Raw genomic sequence first — 17,166 nt, 5'->3', positions numbered from 1 at the left:
TTTTTTTTTTTTTTTTTTTTTTTTGTGGTACGCGGGCCTCTCACTGCTGTGGCCTCTCCTGTTGCGGCGCACAGGATCCGGACGCGCAGGCTCAGCGGCCATGGCTCCCGGGCCCAGCCGCTCCGCGGCATGTGGGATCTTCCCAGACCGGGGTACGAACCCGTGTCCCCTGCATCGGCAGGCAGACTCTCAACCACTGCGCCACCAGGGAAGCCCTCGATGTTTATCTTGAACTTCATCATCATATTCACCACGCTAGCCTTTCACTTATTTGGTCTCTACAACTTTGATAACTTGCTTTTCCACACCCTTATAGTGTCCGCTTACATTGCCACACCCTGGACTTATATATACTCTTCCCCTGAAATCAGCATTCATACATTTCATTTTTTAATATGTGTCCTACTGTTGTTTCCCTTAGTTATTCTTGCACCACTTTTTCTCTGATGTAATCGAGGCCTCCAGTTCATCATCCCTCTCAGTCCCCCTCTCCTCAACCTGATGCTGGTTTCAGTCTCCTGTATGCAGGGTAGATTCCATAGGGTGTCATTTGATTCTCCCACTAGCCCAATTCTTAATATCTGTCACATTCTTCTTCTATTATATTTGATAAAAGCCAACTTTGGAGACTTCCACATCCTTTTATGCCCATATACCTGGCATGTCAATTGCGGTCAGAAGGAAATTACAAAAATGGCCAAATAAATACCATTATAAATCCATGAGCCCAACCCTCAAGTTGGTTCCGATCATTGCCAGGCAATCTTAAAATGTTTCCCTTACTCCACACTTCTCCTAGGTGACTATTTCAAACACTACTCTCATATTGTATTGTATTGTATTGTATTGTATTCTCTATTCTATTATCAGCCACAAGAAAACAAGATCTGGTGTTAGTATCCTGGGGAGAGTGATTGATTTCCATATACCTGTTGACTAAATTCTTCACAGATACTTTGTGAATGTTTTCCATGGCAGGTAGAACTGTATCGTGAATATCTTCTGCACACATTAATTGTCACCAGACCACGGACAGGCTTTCCATATGTGTATCTATAACAGTAAAGAGTCATACAAAAAATACTTAACATAAATAACTCAGATGTTCTTCACAGGATTTGATCCATTCATATACCCATCTTACTCATTGACAGCAATTGTATTTCCTTCCAAAGCATTTGTACTTTAGAAGCACTTATTCTGAAACTGTGTCTTAATTATCTACAACTCTAAGAGAAAATACTTACTGAATACTGAAATACTTTTTGAAACTCCTCCAAATGGAAAAATAACAGTGCAGTTTTTTCCTCAGATCTTTCTTCCCTTTCAGCTGAAGTTTTACTTCAGCTGAAAGGGAAGAAAGATCTGAGGAAAAAACTGCCTTATTTCCTTCTTTCTCTGCTGTCAGATTATCTAGGTTATGATTCTACCTTTGCCAATACCTCCTAAGTTGTTTTAGGAAAAAAATTAGGGAAGCATACACAGTGTATTTCTAAGTCCTCCCGAACTCATGTATATTTTAAGAGGATAAATGAGGAATTAAATGGGAAAGCACTAGCTATAGAACAAAAACATTAAAGTGAACAGTATCATGATGACAGTCGGATTCTGCCAAATATGATGGAGAGATGTGATGTGGTATGGTCTGAATATTTATGTCCCCCCAAAATTCACTTGTTGAAATTCTAAACCCCGAAAGATGATAGTATTAGGAGGTGAGGCCTTTGGGAGGAGGGTGAAGTTCTCATGAATGGGTTAGTGCCTTTATAAAAGAGGCTCCAGAGAGATCTCTTGTCCCTTCCTCCATGTAAGGACACAAGGAGAAGACACCAGTTATGAACCAGAAAGAGGACCTTCACCAGAACTTGACCATGTTGGCATCTTGATCTTGGATTTACCTGCCTCTAGAACTGTGAGCAATAAATTTCTGTTGTTAGTAAGCTCCCCAGTCTGTGGTATTTTGTTATGGCAGCCTGAATGGACTAAGACATGATGTGAAGCTGAACTTAGTCTATTGTTTCTTAAAGTATGCTTCATGGACCACCCACATTGAAATTCCCTGAGATATGCAGTGATAGTCAGAGTCCCAAATCCTTCCTCAGATTTATGATTGGAATCTCTAGAGGTGGAGCTGAGGAATCTACATTTTAACTAAGAACGTCCATAGATTCTGATGCAGACTTAGGTTAGAGACTTATTGCCCAAATTGTGAAGCCCCAAGCTTCCTCTTATTATAGTCTCCCCCTCCAAAAAAAAGTGTGATAAAGTAATAAATTATTTACTAAATTTAATCACTTTGTTGAATCTTATCTTTAAATCTGAATCAAAAGCCTTTCCCTCTGATGGAAAAATTTATAGCATCAGAGCTGGTGAGAAGAATGAAAACATGTTTTACATGCTGTTTTTAGAAGCAAGAAGTAAAATCAACCTCCTTGGTGCATGTAGGGCGGTACTCTACTGCACTAAAATGTAATCAGGGAAGAAATAAATGACATGTACTTTGTCCTACTGTCCTATATACTGTCCTATATCCAGCCTCTAAGATAGAGGGTCTACTGAGCTTCATTCTAGCTTTCCATAGTTTAAGAAATTGGGAACTATAAAAAAGAAATGGAGATAATAGGACATGGAATAACATGGAATCTATGAGCATGGGCTCCAGAGTTGGATGACCCAGGTTCAATTTAGCCCAGTGTTTGGGATATAGAAATTAGAAATGCTTTCATGAAGCTAGATTTTTTTTTTTTTTTTTTTTTTTTTTTTTTTTACTTTCAGAGGCAATATAGAATAGTGGTGAAGAGTTCAGGGTCTGGAGTGGACTGTTGAATTTAAATTCCAGTCTTCTGGAATTTACTGTCTGTAGGAACTTGAACAAGTTATTTTATCCTTTATGTGTTGCAGTTTCCTCATTTGTAAAATGAGGATAATTATCCCCATCTCATAGGGTTAGTGTAAGAAAAAAAATGTAACTAAGTGCAAGGCACTTAAAACATTGCCTGGCACATTTTAAGTGCTCAGTTAATAATTTTCATTATTAGCAGTAAAAGTGTATGCCACCACCCCTGCTCCCTAGTCTGAGTTCAGACAAGTTGGGGAGAAAGTCATTCCTTCGCTAATTAAAATACTTCAAAGTCCAGTGATCATTATGGGCAATACAAATAAAGTAGGGAAAAAGAAATGATATGAAAAAAATGTAACTCACAGACTGCAGACGGATACCACAAATTCATCATCTAGAAAACCAATAGTCTTGGGCATTTTCACTTGGACTTCAAATTTGGGCAAAACTGTTATCAATAAAAGAGAGAAAAAAAAAATGGTGAGAGTGGGCAGGAGGTCCGGTAAGCATTAGAAATGATTCTACTACAGAACCTTGTAACAAAGGGTCACATAAAGTGATTTCAATTACAATAAGGGGCAGCAGGGCCACTATTGGCAAAGGAGATGCCGTCATAACCATAGGCAGTTGGTACCATGTTAACTTGGTTAAGCTGGTATTATGGTTCCTAGAATCTCCTTCTCTGAATTTGTCCAAGATTTCAAAGGTGGGAGGAAAGTAGCATCATTAGTCTCTGAAGATCACCATGGTTAGATGCGGTTACAGGTACAGAGGGGCCAGCAGTTTCCAGTTTGTCCTTATATTTTCCCTCTCTGTGTCCAGCTCTCTCCTTCCCAATTTCTAAACCCTGCTGACTCACAGAGACCCTAGGCCCACCATCAGCACCTGGTTATAGAAATACTGGAGTGGTAGGTAGGGAGAGGTAACAGTCTTCCATTGATTCTCCTGTCAGTTTCCCTTCGTGTTCCACTCTGGCATCTGAAGGTGCCCTTGTGAGTTCTGATCTGTCCATCCCCACCAATGCTTCAGGAGGACTGGTTAGTAATTTCCTCTGATCTACCATCTCCTCCTGTTGGACTCTGACTTTTCCAGCCTCTCTCATAGTTGTGTATAAGGTTTGTTATTTTGGGAATCCTGTTTTTGTGATAGGTCTCCTTATCCATGGCATGATATATTTAACTTACGTTAGAAAATCCGCATAACCGATAACTAATAAGATGGTTTCAATGTCTGATTACTATTAGTAGACCAGATTACATGTAGGTCACACAAAGCCAGGTTGTAATCCCAGGAAATACCTCCTGTTATAAGATATAGATCAAGAGATGCATGTAGATAACATAATGTATTGGTTAACAATTGATGTTTGAATAGGGTCAGATGGAACTATTAAAATTTCTCTTGCTTCTTGTTGGCTCTGTGATTTTGGTAAATTACTAACTTTTCTAATATTAATATGTTCGTTTGTAAACTGGAGAAGGTATAGGATCTGCTTCAGAGGGCTACTGTAAGGATTAAATGAGATAGTGCATGAAACGTGCTTAGCAAATATTTAAATAAATAAAAAGCCTTGCTGATTTTCGACTATTATAATGCTAGGTTTTTGCTTGTCACCTACATGTAAAAATGATCCAATCTTTCATTCTCTAATGTCATAAATATCTTGGACACATGCAGAATTCTTACCATATTCATTCACCTCGAAAGAGTGCTCTATTTTTTTCCCTGACTCCTTCTGCAGTATGACCTTGTAGGGACCCAGCGTGGGCTCCACTGAGAGTGGGAAAGAGAGCTGGTTGAGTCCCCAGTGCAATTTGACACTGTGCCATTGGAAAATCCGGTTCTTCTTGGGATTCTACAGGTAAAAACATCACAAGTTCAAAGAAGCAACTGAAATATATAATTTTGAGTAGAGGAACAGCTTTTCAGGGAGAGTGACATTGGGAGTTGGATAATTAGCTGATTGGTAAATTGGCACCAGAGGTATTAGCAAAGGTTTCTAGGAATTCTAGACTGAGCAAAGGACATCTTTCCCAGCTATGAGATATGACAGCTGATAGTACCTCCTTTTGAGATTATGCATACCCATCTTGTTCAGAAATACTGGAAGAGCCACTAAATTGCATCATCTCAGGGAATTTTGTTCCTTCATTTATATCTTATCTACTCTCCCAAGGATTTAAGAGAGACAGGGAAAACAGTGTTTTATTTAGTTTTGGTGAAGTGTCAGTGGGGAAGGTGGAGGTGGAGAGAGGCAATTTAACACAACTGGCAGTGAGTCCTCATCCCAACTGAGATACACAATATATTACCTACCTCAATATAAACCACTGGGAACTGAAAAGAAAGAAATAGTATGAGTGTGAGATAGAGTTTAGAAAGAGAACACCATGACATTAGCATTAATACAGTATCGGGACCAGGGGAAGTAAGGCTGTTCATTTCTTGTCCAAATGAGGAAATGTGGCTCCATTTCATTCACAACACTTTATATGTTTAGTTTGGGACATACGCCTCTTAAGAAGTCATGACTTCCCTTTAATGAAATAATGTACAATTGAGAAACCTACATTTAGGTAAAAAGGTCCTAATAATAGTTTATTTTGCAGATGATGTTTATCTCTGAGAAATTCTCCATTTCTCTAGGAGAGAAATGAAATGCATTTATTTTCTTCAGTTCAATGAAAATAATTGAGTCTTTAAGGGCATAATTTTAACTGAATATTTAATTTGTTTTAAAAATGTAGTTGATGAACTGATCTCCCTTATTCTCCAGCAGCAATACACTTTTGAGATCTTTCTGTGACAGATTTAAGAATCTCATATTGGTCTCGGTTCTCCAAAAGAATAGGTTTTACAATTTTGCCTGTTTCTGCCAATCTTACCCACTGTTGTGACACTCACCATTTCATTCAAAGGGTGAAAATTGACATCCACAGAGACAATGCGGAATCTCACTGAAACATAGAGATTTTCCTCATGAAACCCTCCAGTGGGAACTCAGGGTGGTAAGACAGATAACAACGTGCCAGGATTTCCATAAATTAACAGAGAACCACACCTCCAACCCTGCAAATTGCTTTCGCTCATTTGGTTCTTTATACCTGTTTGTCCTGGTTTGTAGATGGGTTTGTCTGTCTGAACAAAGACTAGGCTTTCTACTTTTGTTATGTGCATCGGCTTCCTCTTTATGAAGTGCTGGGTTGACCCTTTCACCTGCACAGTAATGAACGCTGAGGAAGATGATGACTCCGGAACCTGTAAAACTGAAATGAGCTGAAGAATCTGCCCAGATCCACTTCTGAATGTCTCTGCCTTTGTGATTTTCTCATTTCTCTGGTTAGTCCCGTGAAAATACTATAGTAAGGGATAGGGTCAAAGGTGATGTCCCCTCTTTTTATAGATTTATTATGATCGTGTAACAAGACAGCAACGAATTGTTGATTTGACTAAAGGAAAAATGTCATTGCAATAAAATGAACTAATTCTTCAACCAGTTATGACAATGAAGGCAATAACAAGCTCACATTTTCACAGCAATATGGTAGTATTAAAATAATTATTAAATTTTATTTTTCAACGGGCAAAAACAGCATTACATATTATTGTTGGCAGTAAGCTGGTATGATTAACTATTTAATACTTTAAGTTAATTAAAGGTTACAAGGACAATACATTAACCATCAACCATCTGCGAGATCTTAGAGAAGTCACTTAACTTTATGAATCTATGTGTTTATATCTGTAATGGCATGAACATTATTTTCCTTAGAAGTTTACTTTAAGAGCAAAGATAATAATGGTTATAGAAGTCCTTCCTATAACCATTATTATCTTTTGTATGTTGCACCAGTTCTGTTTGTAAATATTATGTAAGTATATTCAGTAGAACTTTTATTTTTAGACTGTAATTTGAAATTCGCTCTGTACTCCTCATTTTTTTCTTCCTTTTGCTTTTATATTGTTGGGGGTCAGAATGCAAGGCATCAACTAACATGCTCTCTCTGTAATGCTCTCCCTTTTCCCAAGGAGGGATACTGACCATGAAGGAGCTGCAGTAGAAGGAATGCTTCGCCCCCAGGTCTGTGAGGAGATTCCTGCTCTGCATCTCATACTCCAGAGTTACTGTCAGTTCCACTGTCTCATTCAGGTGATTAAGCACGACACAGGCCTTCTCGGTAACCCCAGCATACAGCTGTGATGGGACAAGGACCAGGTACTGCCTGCGGAGAAGAGGGGTCTGGGTCAACCATGGAAGGGTTAAAAAGACATCATTCCTGTGGTTGTTTTCTAGATGATCTTTGCTATCGTCACCAATCAGAGAGCAGAGCCAGATTCCAACAGGAGTGGAGAGGAGTATATTCTTCGAAGACCAATCCAGAAGAGGGCTTAGAAACGCAGAAAACCCCTCTACCAAGTTAAACATCAGTGTGCTTCTCCTATACTGTGGAAATATTCACTCTCGATATTAGTAAACCTATTCATAAGTTGTGAATAAGCACTCCGTGAGTTGTTATATATTTTGTATAGAAATAATGATCAAATTTAGAAATTTTCAGTGAATCAAGTAAATGTGATCATGCACACGCATGCGCACGCACACATGCACACACACTAATATTATTCAGAAATCCTGCTGTTCATGACAACACGAGTGGGCCTTGAGGGCATTATGCTAAGTGAAATGAACCAGATAGAGAAAGACAAATACTGATGGTATCTCTTACAGCATGCGGAGTCTTTAAAAAAAAGTCAAACTCAGAGACATAGAGTAGAAAAATGGTTACCACGGAATGGGGGATGGAGGAAAATAGGGATAGGTTGGTAAAAGGGCACAAACTTTCACTTATAAGTTGAATAAGGTCTGTCTGAGGATGTACTATATAACATGGTGACTACAGTTGATAACATTGTATAATTGAAATTATATAATTGAAATTTGCTATGAGAACAGAACTTGTGTTCTCACCCCCCCAAATAAATATTTGAGAGATAGATGTGTTAGATGAATCGTTAGATTAATCTATGTGATAGATTAATTAAACTCAATGGGGAGAATCCTTTCACAATATATATGTGTTGTACACTTTAAATATCTTACAATCTTAATTCTCAGTTATATGTAAATAAACCCAAAAAATATTTAAAATTTTTTTTAGTAACAAACAATATTATGAATCAGTTAATTATCATTGAAACCAGTAAGAAAACCTATCCACATGTGGTCTTGGGTTTCATATGGATGATATCACAAACCTCTTTGTTCCAGGAAACATTAAGAGATAACGATAATACATGGAGAGGAGCTGAATCGTTTTTCACTACTGTTTCAGAAGCAACCTTAGCTCTTTTCTTTCTTCCACTCTCTAGAGATGGAAGAAAAACTAGGCTAATCATCAGACATATTACCCTATACATCCAGAAGAAAATATTCTCTGGTTGCAGTTTGCCCATCGTTTACAATCACCTAAATGTGCTGCACTTTGTGATGTTCTGCTGGCCAATGCATGACTCTCTCTCTTTCTGAAGTGTCCTGGTCTAGCTGGAAAACTTCTATTGGCTTCATAAGACTCATCTCAAAAGCAACTTTCTTATGTGGACTTTGGTGATGCCTCTTCCCTTGTATCAGTTCCCATGAAGAGTTAGGTTATCTCTGAGTATTCTCACAGAATCCTACAATGCCTGGTTCTGTTTTTGCATTTTATTTCATTCGCTGTGCACCATCTCTCTATCTCTCTCTTTTTTATACTATGAGGTACTAAGGGCAGGGGCCACATTTTGTTAATCTGTATATTCTCAAATCTAATGCCAGCCCTTAAAGTTTTGCTGAAGGGTTGAGTGAAATGACACACAGACCCTGGCTTGTCTGTAAGTCATGCATCCATCTTGGGAATACCTGCTTGGGGAAGATACAGACACTGAGTCACTTTACAATGGCCAAGACACTGCAGCCTTTTGCACCAGTCAAAAAAGAATTTATCTTTTTTTGTAGGAATTCTATATTCTTATTTGATGAATGTTGTAGAATTCTATAATCTTATTTGGTAAATGTTTCACAAATGTTACTACCCTATATCTGAGTTTTCTAGAACTGGAGTATGCCTTTTACCACCTGTGCAATAACAATTTATCAACACTTCTGAGCTTTTTCAACAACAGATAATTTCAGAAGGAATCAGGAAATAATAAAAAGACAGACATCAAGAAGCTGATAACACAATGGGAAGAGGAGGGCAATAGACTTTTCTGGAAATGTTGCTTACGGTTTGGAGGTAGCTGAAGCATCTCTGGGAAGGAGCAAGGAAAGCAGAATCAAGACTGGATTAGGCAGCTGACATCCCCTCATGGTGTAGAGAGGAATAGGAAAGAATGGGACTCTTGAGTCCTTGATTCCTTGAACTCTGTTCTTGTTCCAGAATCACTGGTTTTTATTTTGCCTAATGGGCAGTAAAAGTAAATGGCTAACCATTTATTTTTGTAACATATTAACTACTTCCAGTATAAAAAAATCAATTGCAGATCACTTTCATCCACTTGCTCAAATTTTCTAAGTGCCTGAAAAATAGTAATGTTGAGGCTACATTAGCTCTGGTTATTAATCAACACGTTAAATATCTTTAAGAAAAAACGAAGTAAATGACATGATTTGATGAAATCAATCAATACTCTTGATCTTTTTCTTTTTTAACAAGAGCTATTTATGTAAATACATATCCCAAATCTCTTCTTGGTAGACCAGGGAGCATCACATATTCTCCCAAGCTTCATCCAATACAGTTATTTAATGAAACAAAGAAATAAAATTTATCACAGATTTTAAACAAAGTAAGTATGAAGATAATCTCTCCTTTGTTTAAAAGCTTAGCTTTTGCTTTTTACAACTATCCTTATATTTGTTTGTTTATAAAGAAAATGAACCCATGTAATGCATTTTTATAGTTTCTCAGTTCATTTAACATCTAGAATATAGAGCCAATATATTTATTTTATCTTCTAAGGAAATAATCTTTATTTGATGAACATTCTTATTTATTTTACCATGAGAAATATAAACATTTTATCAGTAGTGATCATCATCCTATTTGCTTTTCTAAGGAGATGGGATGTTAGAATCTATTTTTATGGAATTCTGAAAATTAAAAAGATCCACACTATTACATTAGTATAACTAGGACTGCACAAAATTCAAGTGTGTGTGTTTTGAATAGAGAACTGGTTTAAACTATAAAATTCAATATGAGGAGAAACAAGCACTCCCCTGGATGAGGTATATTTAGTTCTTGACATACATTTTTGTATATGATCTGAAAGAGTGAGAAATGAAGATACCGTACATGACAGTCCTTAGTGAACTATAAAACTACAGATTTGTAAGATATTAAAATTCACTATTTACACTATTTACAATAGCCAGGACATGGAAGCAACCTAAATGTCCATCAACAGAGGAATGGATAAAGAAGATGTGGTACATATATACAATGGAGTATTAGCCATAAAAAAAAAAAAATCATGCCATTTGCAGCAACATGGATAGACCTAGAGATTGTCATACTGAGTGAAGTAAGTCAGAGAAAGACAAATATCATACGATATCACTTATATGTGGAATCTAAAAAAATGGTACAAATGAACTTACAAAACAGAAATAGAGTCACAGCTGTAGAAAACAAATTTAGGGTTAAGGGGTGGGGGAGGGATAATTTGGGAGACTTGGACTGACATATACACACTACTATATATAAAATAGATAACTAATAAGAACCTGCCATATAGCACAGGGAACTCTACTCAGTACTCCATAATGACCTATATGGGAAAAAAATCTACAAAAGAGTGAATATATGTATATGTATGACTGAATCACTTTGCTGTGCACATGAAACTAACACAACATTGTAAATCAACTATACTCCAATAAAAATTAATTAAAAAATAAATAAAATGCCAATCATGATAATATTTATTTATTTTTATTTATTTTTTATGGCCACGTTGGGTCTTAATTGCAGCACGCAGGATCTTCGTTGAGGCATGTGGGCTCTTTGTTGTGGTGAGCGGGCTTCTCTCTAGTTGTGGTGTGCAGGTTTTCTCTTCTCTAGTTGTGGCGCACAGGCTTCAGGGCGCGTGGGCTCTGTAGTCTGCAGCACACAGGCTCTAGTTGAGCCACAGGAGCTCAGTAGTTGAGGCATGCAGGCTTAGTTGCCCCATGGGATCTTAATTCCCTGACTAGGGATCAAACCCATGTCCCCTGCAATCTAAGGCAGATTCTTTACCACTGGACCACCAGGGAAGTCCCCCAATGATGATGATAGACTATGAATGATATAATGTCAGGTCAGAGTAAAATGTAATAATACATTGTGCAAGCCCCTGGTAGTTGGTAAATGCTTGCTGAATGAATATAAAACTCTTCTGCTTCAATTTGGTTTCCTCTCTCGTTAGAAACTTTATGCTCTCTCCAGTTCCATCCTGCACTCCCACACTGCCATAAATATCTTCATTCTCTGCCAGCTTAATATGGAATAAATTAACTTACAATAAATAATAAATGACTTTTAAGAAGTCCCTATGTTACTTTTCACAGGCATAATTATACTTTTGGGATATATACCAAGCCTATATTTTGGCCAAATGCCTAATGACTAAGTATAAAAATCCACATTTGGATGAAGCAAAATCACCATTGTAGTTTAAACTTCTGGAATAGAAGAATAAATCTGAAGTATTATCAAAACTTTATTGTTGTGACTTTTAGTTGAAAATATTAGTAGATACATTTAAAATATTTATTGTAGAACATAAACAATATGTTCTCAGAATTCTCAGCTAAGGCTTACATATTCCTGTGGTCTTCAACTCTTTTTTCCTTGTATTCCCTAAAAGAATTTTATTAAGCATGTAACCCTTCACACATACTTGATTTCTAAAACTTCTCTTCACCAGTAAGATAACAAAAAGTGTATTATAAATACTGACATTTAAAAAATAAACTGTAATACAATTTTTAAAATGTATCCAATGAAATGTAAATACTGCAGTCATTTATTGCTTACCATCATCCATTTAAAACATATATGAACTCTTCTTTTACAATTTGGAAATCTTACATCATTCTTGTTTTTCCTTGATCTTGGATTTCCATTCTAATTCCCCAGATAATTTTATCCTGGTATTTTATGCTTCAATATACTTTAAAGGTCACTCTATCATACGTTACTGAAACTAAAGATAATCGAAACTGTAAAAGAGGTTCTTGTACGTATACAGTTCTGAGTAGTAATAAACTTTACTGGATCAAGTTATCATTACAAGTATTGTTAATATATTCTTTTTTTAATAAATTTATTTTATATATTTATTTATTTTTGACTGCATTGGGTCTTCATCGCTGCGTGTGGGCTTTCTCTACTTGTGGTGAGCGGGGGCTACTCTTTGTTGTGGCACGCGGGCTTCTCATTGCGGTGGCTTCTCTTGTTGTGGAGTCCTGGCTCTAGGCACGTGGGCTCAGCAGTTGTGGCACGTGGGCTCAGTAGTTGTGGCTCACCAGCTCTAGAGCATAGGCTCAGTAGTTGTAGCGCACAGGTTAGTTGCTCTGCGGCATGTGGGATCTTCCCAGACCAGGTCTTGAACCTGTGTCCCCTGCATTGGCAGGCGTACTATTAGCCTCTGTGCCACCAGGGAAGTCCCTGTCAATATATTCTTTATCAAAACTGTATATATATATATATATATTTTTTTTTATACACACACACACACACACACACACATATATATATATACTATTATCTCAATGTATGTTAAACACAAGAAAAAATCTTATTTGACAATCATTTCTTAATGAAAGTAAATGTATATTCCACCCTTCTGGCTCCCCCAATCAGACCATGTGTCTTTGGATGAATATTAATTGCTGCTAGATTGACACAAGTTTCAACTATTTTTTTGCCATGTTTTCTATTCTACTCTATTTTATTCTAGAATATTCCTATCTACATCCTATCCTATAGATAGATGTAAGCACCAAGAAATCTTGTTCACATAAAGAGAGAGAGAGAAATGTGAGAAGTTCCGTTATAACATTATCATTTAAATATTTAGGTGTCTAAGTTATAAGCCAAAGGTCACACTGTAATCATCATTAAAGAAGAATTTTAATTACCTATCAGCTGATAAATCAAATATGATCTCCTTAATTCTATTGAAAGCAAAGCACTGGAAGCTAGGTCAATTGCAAAAGGGTTTGGAATTCAGTCACTAGAGTCATTCTCATTCTCAGTGTCCTGAAAGAATGCAAAAAAGGCTTACCAGAGCTTATAAATGGTTACTAATTGTTACTGTCTTACTTAAAGACACCTGATATACTCAAGAACTTTGGGGAGATTGAAATATTATTCATTTCAATATATTTTTGTCAATAGAAAACCTCATAACGTGCTTTTTATTATTGTCAAAACTATGACTTGCACATGTAGCTGATTAAATTTCTAGAAAGCATCTACCAATAATCTGATTTGCAAAGCCAGGTGGCATTGTCCAGATAATCAGTAAAATTAGTTTTATGACCGATAGGAAAAATATTATTTCATTTTTAATTGTAATAAACTCACAAATATATATTCTTATGATAATTATCCCATTTCTGAGTTCAAAGATAAGGTAAAGAATTTTACTGGGTATCTGATACCTGGATTCAATGTTTCTTTCCATGCTCTCTATTTTATTATTATGCAACTCTCAGGGGCAATACAAACATTGACAAGAGTTGAGGAAGGAAGAGGTGAGGTTTAAAATGAAAATTTTTATTTCTGCCATCCACCACCACAATATGAATGAGTACAGAAAATTCCAAAATGAGCCAAAAGTACCCATTTTTAATGTCATGCTTTTTTTTTATACCAGAAATATGTTTAAGACGGATGGATGTATGAGGCCTACAATGGGCTTTATGATTCCTTGATTTAAGAGACTTTGTGCAAATATCAATATTTTGAATGTCTTTTTGTAAAAGACAAGCAAGTTTTTCACTCCAAGATATATCTAAAATACATATTATAAGTAAATATTCATATATTAAAATAAATCTACAAGTCATGTCTTGATTGAATTATCAACATTATGGTAGTGATCTTATATACTTATTATCTACGAAGATCATAAGATTATTGATCATGCACAGTTTTAGGGATTCCAAAATGATGTTGAAATAGGTTGAGGCCAAAACTGAACCTTTAACGGCAGATTCTAGCCAAATGTCAAAGATCAATGTTACAGTATTCCAACTTTTAATAGTAGGTAGCCACTTAACTCACATGAATGAAAATATAGTAATGAAATTCCAGTCATCGGTTTAATAGGCACTCAATAAATATTTGTTGAGTGAAAGAACAAATAAAACAAATTGGTATCATTTCTTGTCTAAATAATGTTCATATAATCAGGGAAACCATCTGGAAAAGAAAGAATCTGAAATACAATATGGGAATATTCTAACTGACCTAAAAGCAGGATGACATAGCAGTTAAGGGAATAGACTCAATTGCCAAACTCCTGGGAATGGATCCCAGGTTCGTCACTTACTGTGCCATCTTGGGCAAATTACATAATCTCTCAGTGCTTCAGCTCATATATAAAGTTGACTTAAGAGTAGCTCTCCAAGGATTAGATTACATTAGTTGACACACTTAAAGGTACTTAGAAAGTATCTGTCATAGAGTGAGTGCTATATAAATGTTCGTTATTGTTAGTAAAACTGGCTTTCCAGTTTTTTATCTTAGAAACTCTTTTTTTGTGCAGGGGACATTTGTTGTACATAACTAATGTGTAAGATTCATGGTTTTGAGCACCAAGTGTAAATGACTGAGCCAAGAAATTCCCACACAAAGAGTAAAATTGCACACACCAAATCATTCACTAAAGCAAAAATTAATATTCATAAAACTTGAGATGAACTGAAATGCTTAATAAAAACGAAGACACATGCTGTATATTGCCTTGGTAGAATCTATCTTACACATCTATCAAAACAGGAAGACTTTATCACAACATCAAAAGCTTTAATCCTTACTGCTAAATGGAAAGGAACAAAAGCTAAGCTTTGACTATAATAATAGCATTAAATTTTGACATAAACTAGGAAGAGAGGAGAATAAGTAAAAGTGAAAAGAGTTGACTTTGTAATTGCTGATAATTCGGACACAATTTTAATTGCATAAAAAATTGATTTTTTAAAATCTCAAAATGAAGCTATTTTAAAAAAATTCTATGAAAGACATCATTACCTTTGGACATATTTCTAAACTGTTACTTCCAAAGGAAAATATGTTTACCGAGCATTGAGCAACCGTGAGTGGGTGAGAATGGAGGTGTCCTTGTCACTTAGTGTACATTGGGGGAGGTACAGTTAGAATCACTGGCATAAGTAGAATGAAATTGAAAATCACATTAACACAAACGGGACATTCGTACCGATATATTTAATGAATGAAAGAAGAAGGAATCTCCTGGTTGTGGTAGCCCTCCGTGATAACTTGCTGATTAACCCTGTGTATATTTCCAAGCATTTTTGTGAGTACTTGGTCTGGTAGAGAGCAGACTGGAAAATGCTTGGGCTTATATGTCACATTTCCATGCTTCGAGGATTTCCCTGCACCAATTCTGAGAGGCAGGACAAATGATTAAAAGAATATAAGGAATGTGCTCTTTTTCTGTCTTATTAGAAAGACTCACGGTTAATACTAGCATATGCTGATTCAGAGATCAGGCCAGTGGACTTGTCAGCCCAGCTATACTTCCTCCAGCCCGCTTTATTCAAGACTGTAGTATTATTTTCTTCAGTACGCATAATGAAAAACTGACCTAGTGGCAAAATAATGTTCCATCCAGCCCCGTCTTCTTCCTCTGAGTCATCCGTGGAAGTTTTGTCCAGGAGAATGACATTTTCCATGCCTGCACACCCCTCCCAAATGCTGGTAACTCCCCCATCCTCCACTCCCCCCAACCTGCTGACTCCTCTTGTCTGGTTCAGTCCTACTGACGCCTCTCTCTCCTTCAGCGCTTGAGAACCCTCCTATCTTAATGACTTGTGCTTTTGTTCCCTTCTCCTGTATTTCTCTTCTCCCAGGTGTTCACACTGCTAACTTCCTTACAGTAAACCTTTGCTCATCTATCAGCTTCTCAATGAGAAGCAAGTGTCACGTCTCACGGGAACATGATTCTTCATTCATTTATTCAACAGATAATTACCGAGTGCTTGCTATTACTGGATATAGTTCTCATTGCCAAGGAACAGTGAGAAACAAGACGAAATCTCTGCCTTATATTCCAGCGAGAGGAGCCAGGCAATAAACAATAAAGACAATAAGCAAGTGCATTATATAATATGTCAAAAATGACAAGTGCTATGGAAAAAAATAGAGCAAGGGAGATCAGTAGTGCCCCAAAATAGAAAGTTTAGATGCTGTGGTCAGCATAGCACTTGTCACTTTCTGATAGTAGAATATTTCTATATAATTATTTTTTGAGGTAGTATTAAAATAAAGATTTTGTAAGATGATAAAACTCTATTTTGAGTCCAGCTAGCTTATTCCATATCCAGTGAATGACCAGAGAGTCAAAGGTCAATTGAAGGTCAGTTTAAGTAGTGAACAGGTTTATGTTTTCATGACTGATTTTGCAAGAAAATGATAGTGGATAGTGATAATTAATAGTAAATAATAAAAATGTGAACTTGAGACACGCTAATCTGAAACTTCCTGGAAAGAAAATAAGCAGACATTTTTAAGGAACCACTCAAAAAAATAAGTTTATTGTTTTGGGGGAATGCTGCCCTATTTTGAAAATCTAAAAGGGACCCCTCAGTTTCCAAGGTGACATAAAAGAGCTCCAAGCTAGAGAAGAGAGGAGAGATGTTGGGAGAACAGTAAGTTAGACATGGCCTTATGTTCCTTCCCCAACTACTGGGCTGACTCAAGGGGGGACAAATTACATCATGGAGAGTGCACCTCCTTAGGGTGTGGAAAATCCAGGAAAAGCTGCTGCCTGGGGCTTCTGAGAACAGCAAGCCCACTGAAGCTCTTCGTGTCAGGAGGGAAGGCAAGGACAAGCGAGATGGTAGCTTTGATACAGGAAAGAAGAGCATCCCTTCCCCTCCTTCCACCCCTTACACACACCAGCTTTCCACGGCGGATCTCAAGGAGTGCACAAGAATTCCAGACTTTTCACAGATTCTTGTGGGGATTTATTGGACTCAAGATTTTGAGATGACAAAATGTTGCCATGTTTTAAGTTAAAATAAAAAATTTCAGAAGATTTTCTTAAGCATTTCA

General features: G+C 36.7%; 1 protein-coding gene across 1 annotated transcript in view; it reads right to left on the bottom strand.

Annotated features, from left to right (window-relative positions):
* The window catches only part of LOC103069153 (alpha-2-macroglobulin-like), a 41,247-nt gene extending 32,062 nt beyond the window's left edge, over positions 1-9,185 (bottom strand). The window contains exons 1-8 of the mRNA XM_007469501.1: positions 9,103-9,185; positions 6,882-7,062; positions 5,944-6,097; positions 5,744-5,796; positions 5,156-5,176; positions 4,526-4,694; positions 3,203-3,287; positions 930-1,053 (exon numbers count right to left, since the gene is read on the bottom strand). Of these exons, the coding sequence (XP_007469563.1) occupies positions 930-1,053; positions 3,203-3,287; positions 4,526-4,694; positions 5,156-5,176; positions 5,744-5,796; positions 5,944-6,097; positions 6,882-7,062; positions 9,103-9,185 (870 nt within the window). The remainder of the gene's footprint in view (positions 1-929; positions 1,054-3,202; positions 3,288-4,525; positions 4,695-5,155; positions 5,177-5,743; positions 5,797-5,943; positions 6,098-6,881; positions 7,063-9,102) is intronic.
* Positions 9,186-17,166: the final 7,981 nt, after the last annotated feature.

The sequence above is a fragment of the Lipotes vexillifer genome, unplaced genomic scaffold, assembly GCF_000442215.2.
Source record: "Lipotes vexillifer unplaced genomic scaffold, Lipotes_vexillifer_v1.1 scaffold395, whole genome shotgun sequence".
Lineage (NCBI taxonomy): Eukaryota > Metazoa > Chordata > Mammalia > Artiodactyla > Lipotidae > Lipotes > Lipotes vexillifer.
The sequence above is the reverse complement of the archived record's forward strand: the minus strand, read 5'-3'. Positions and strand labels throughout refer to the sequence as shown.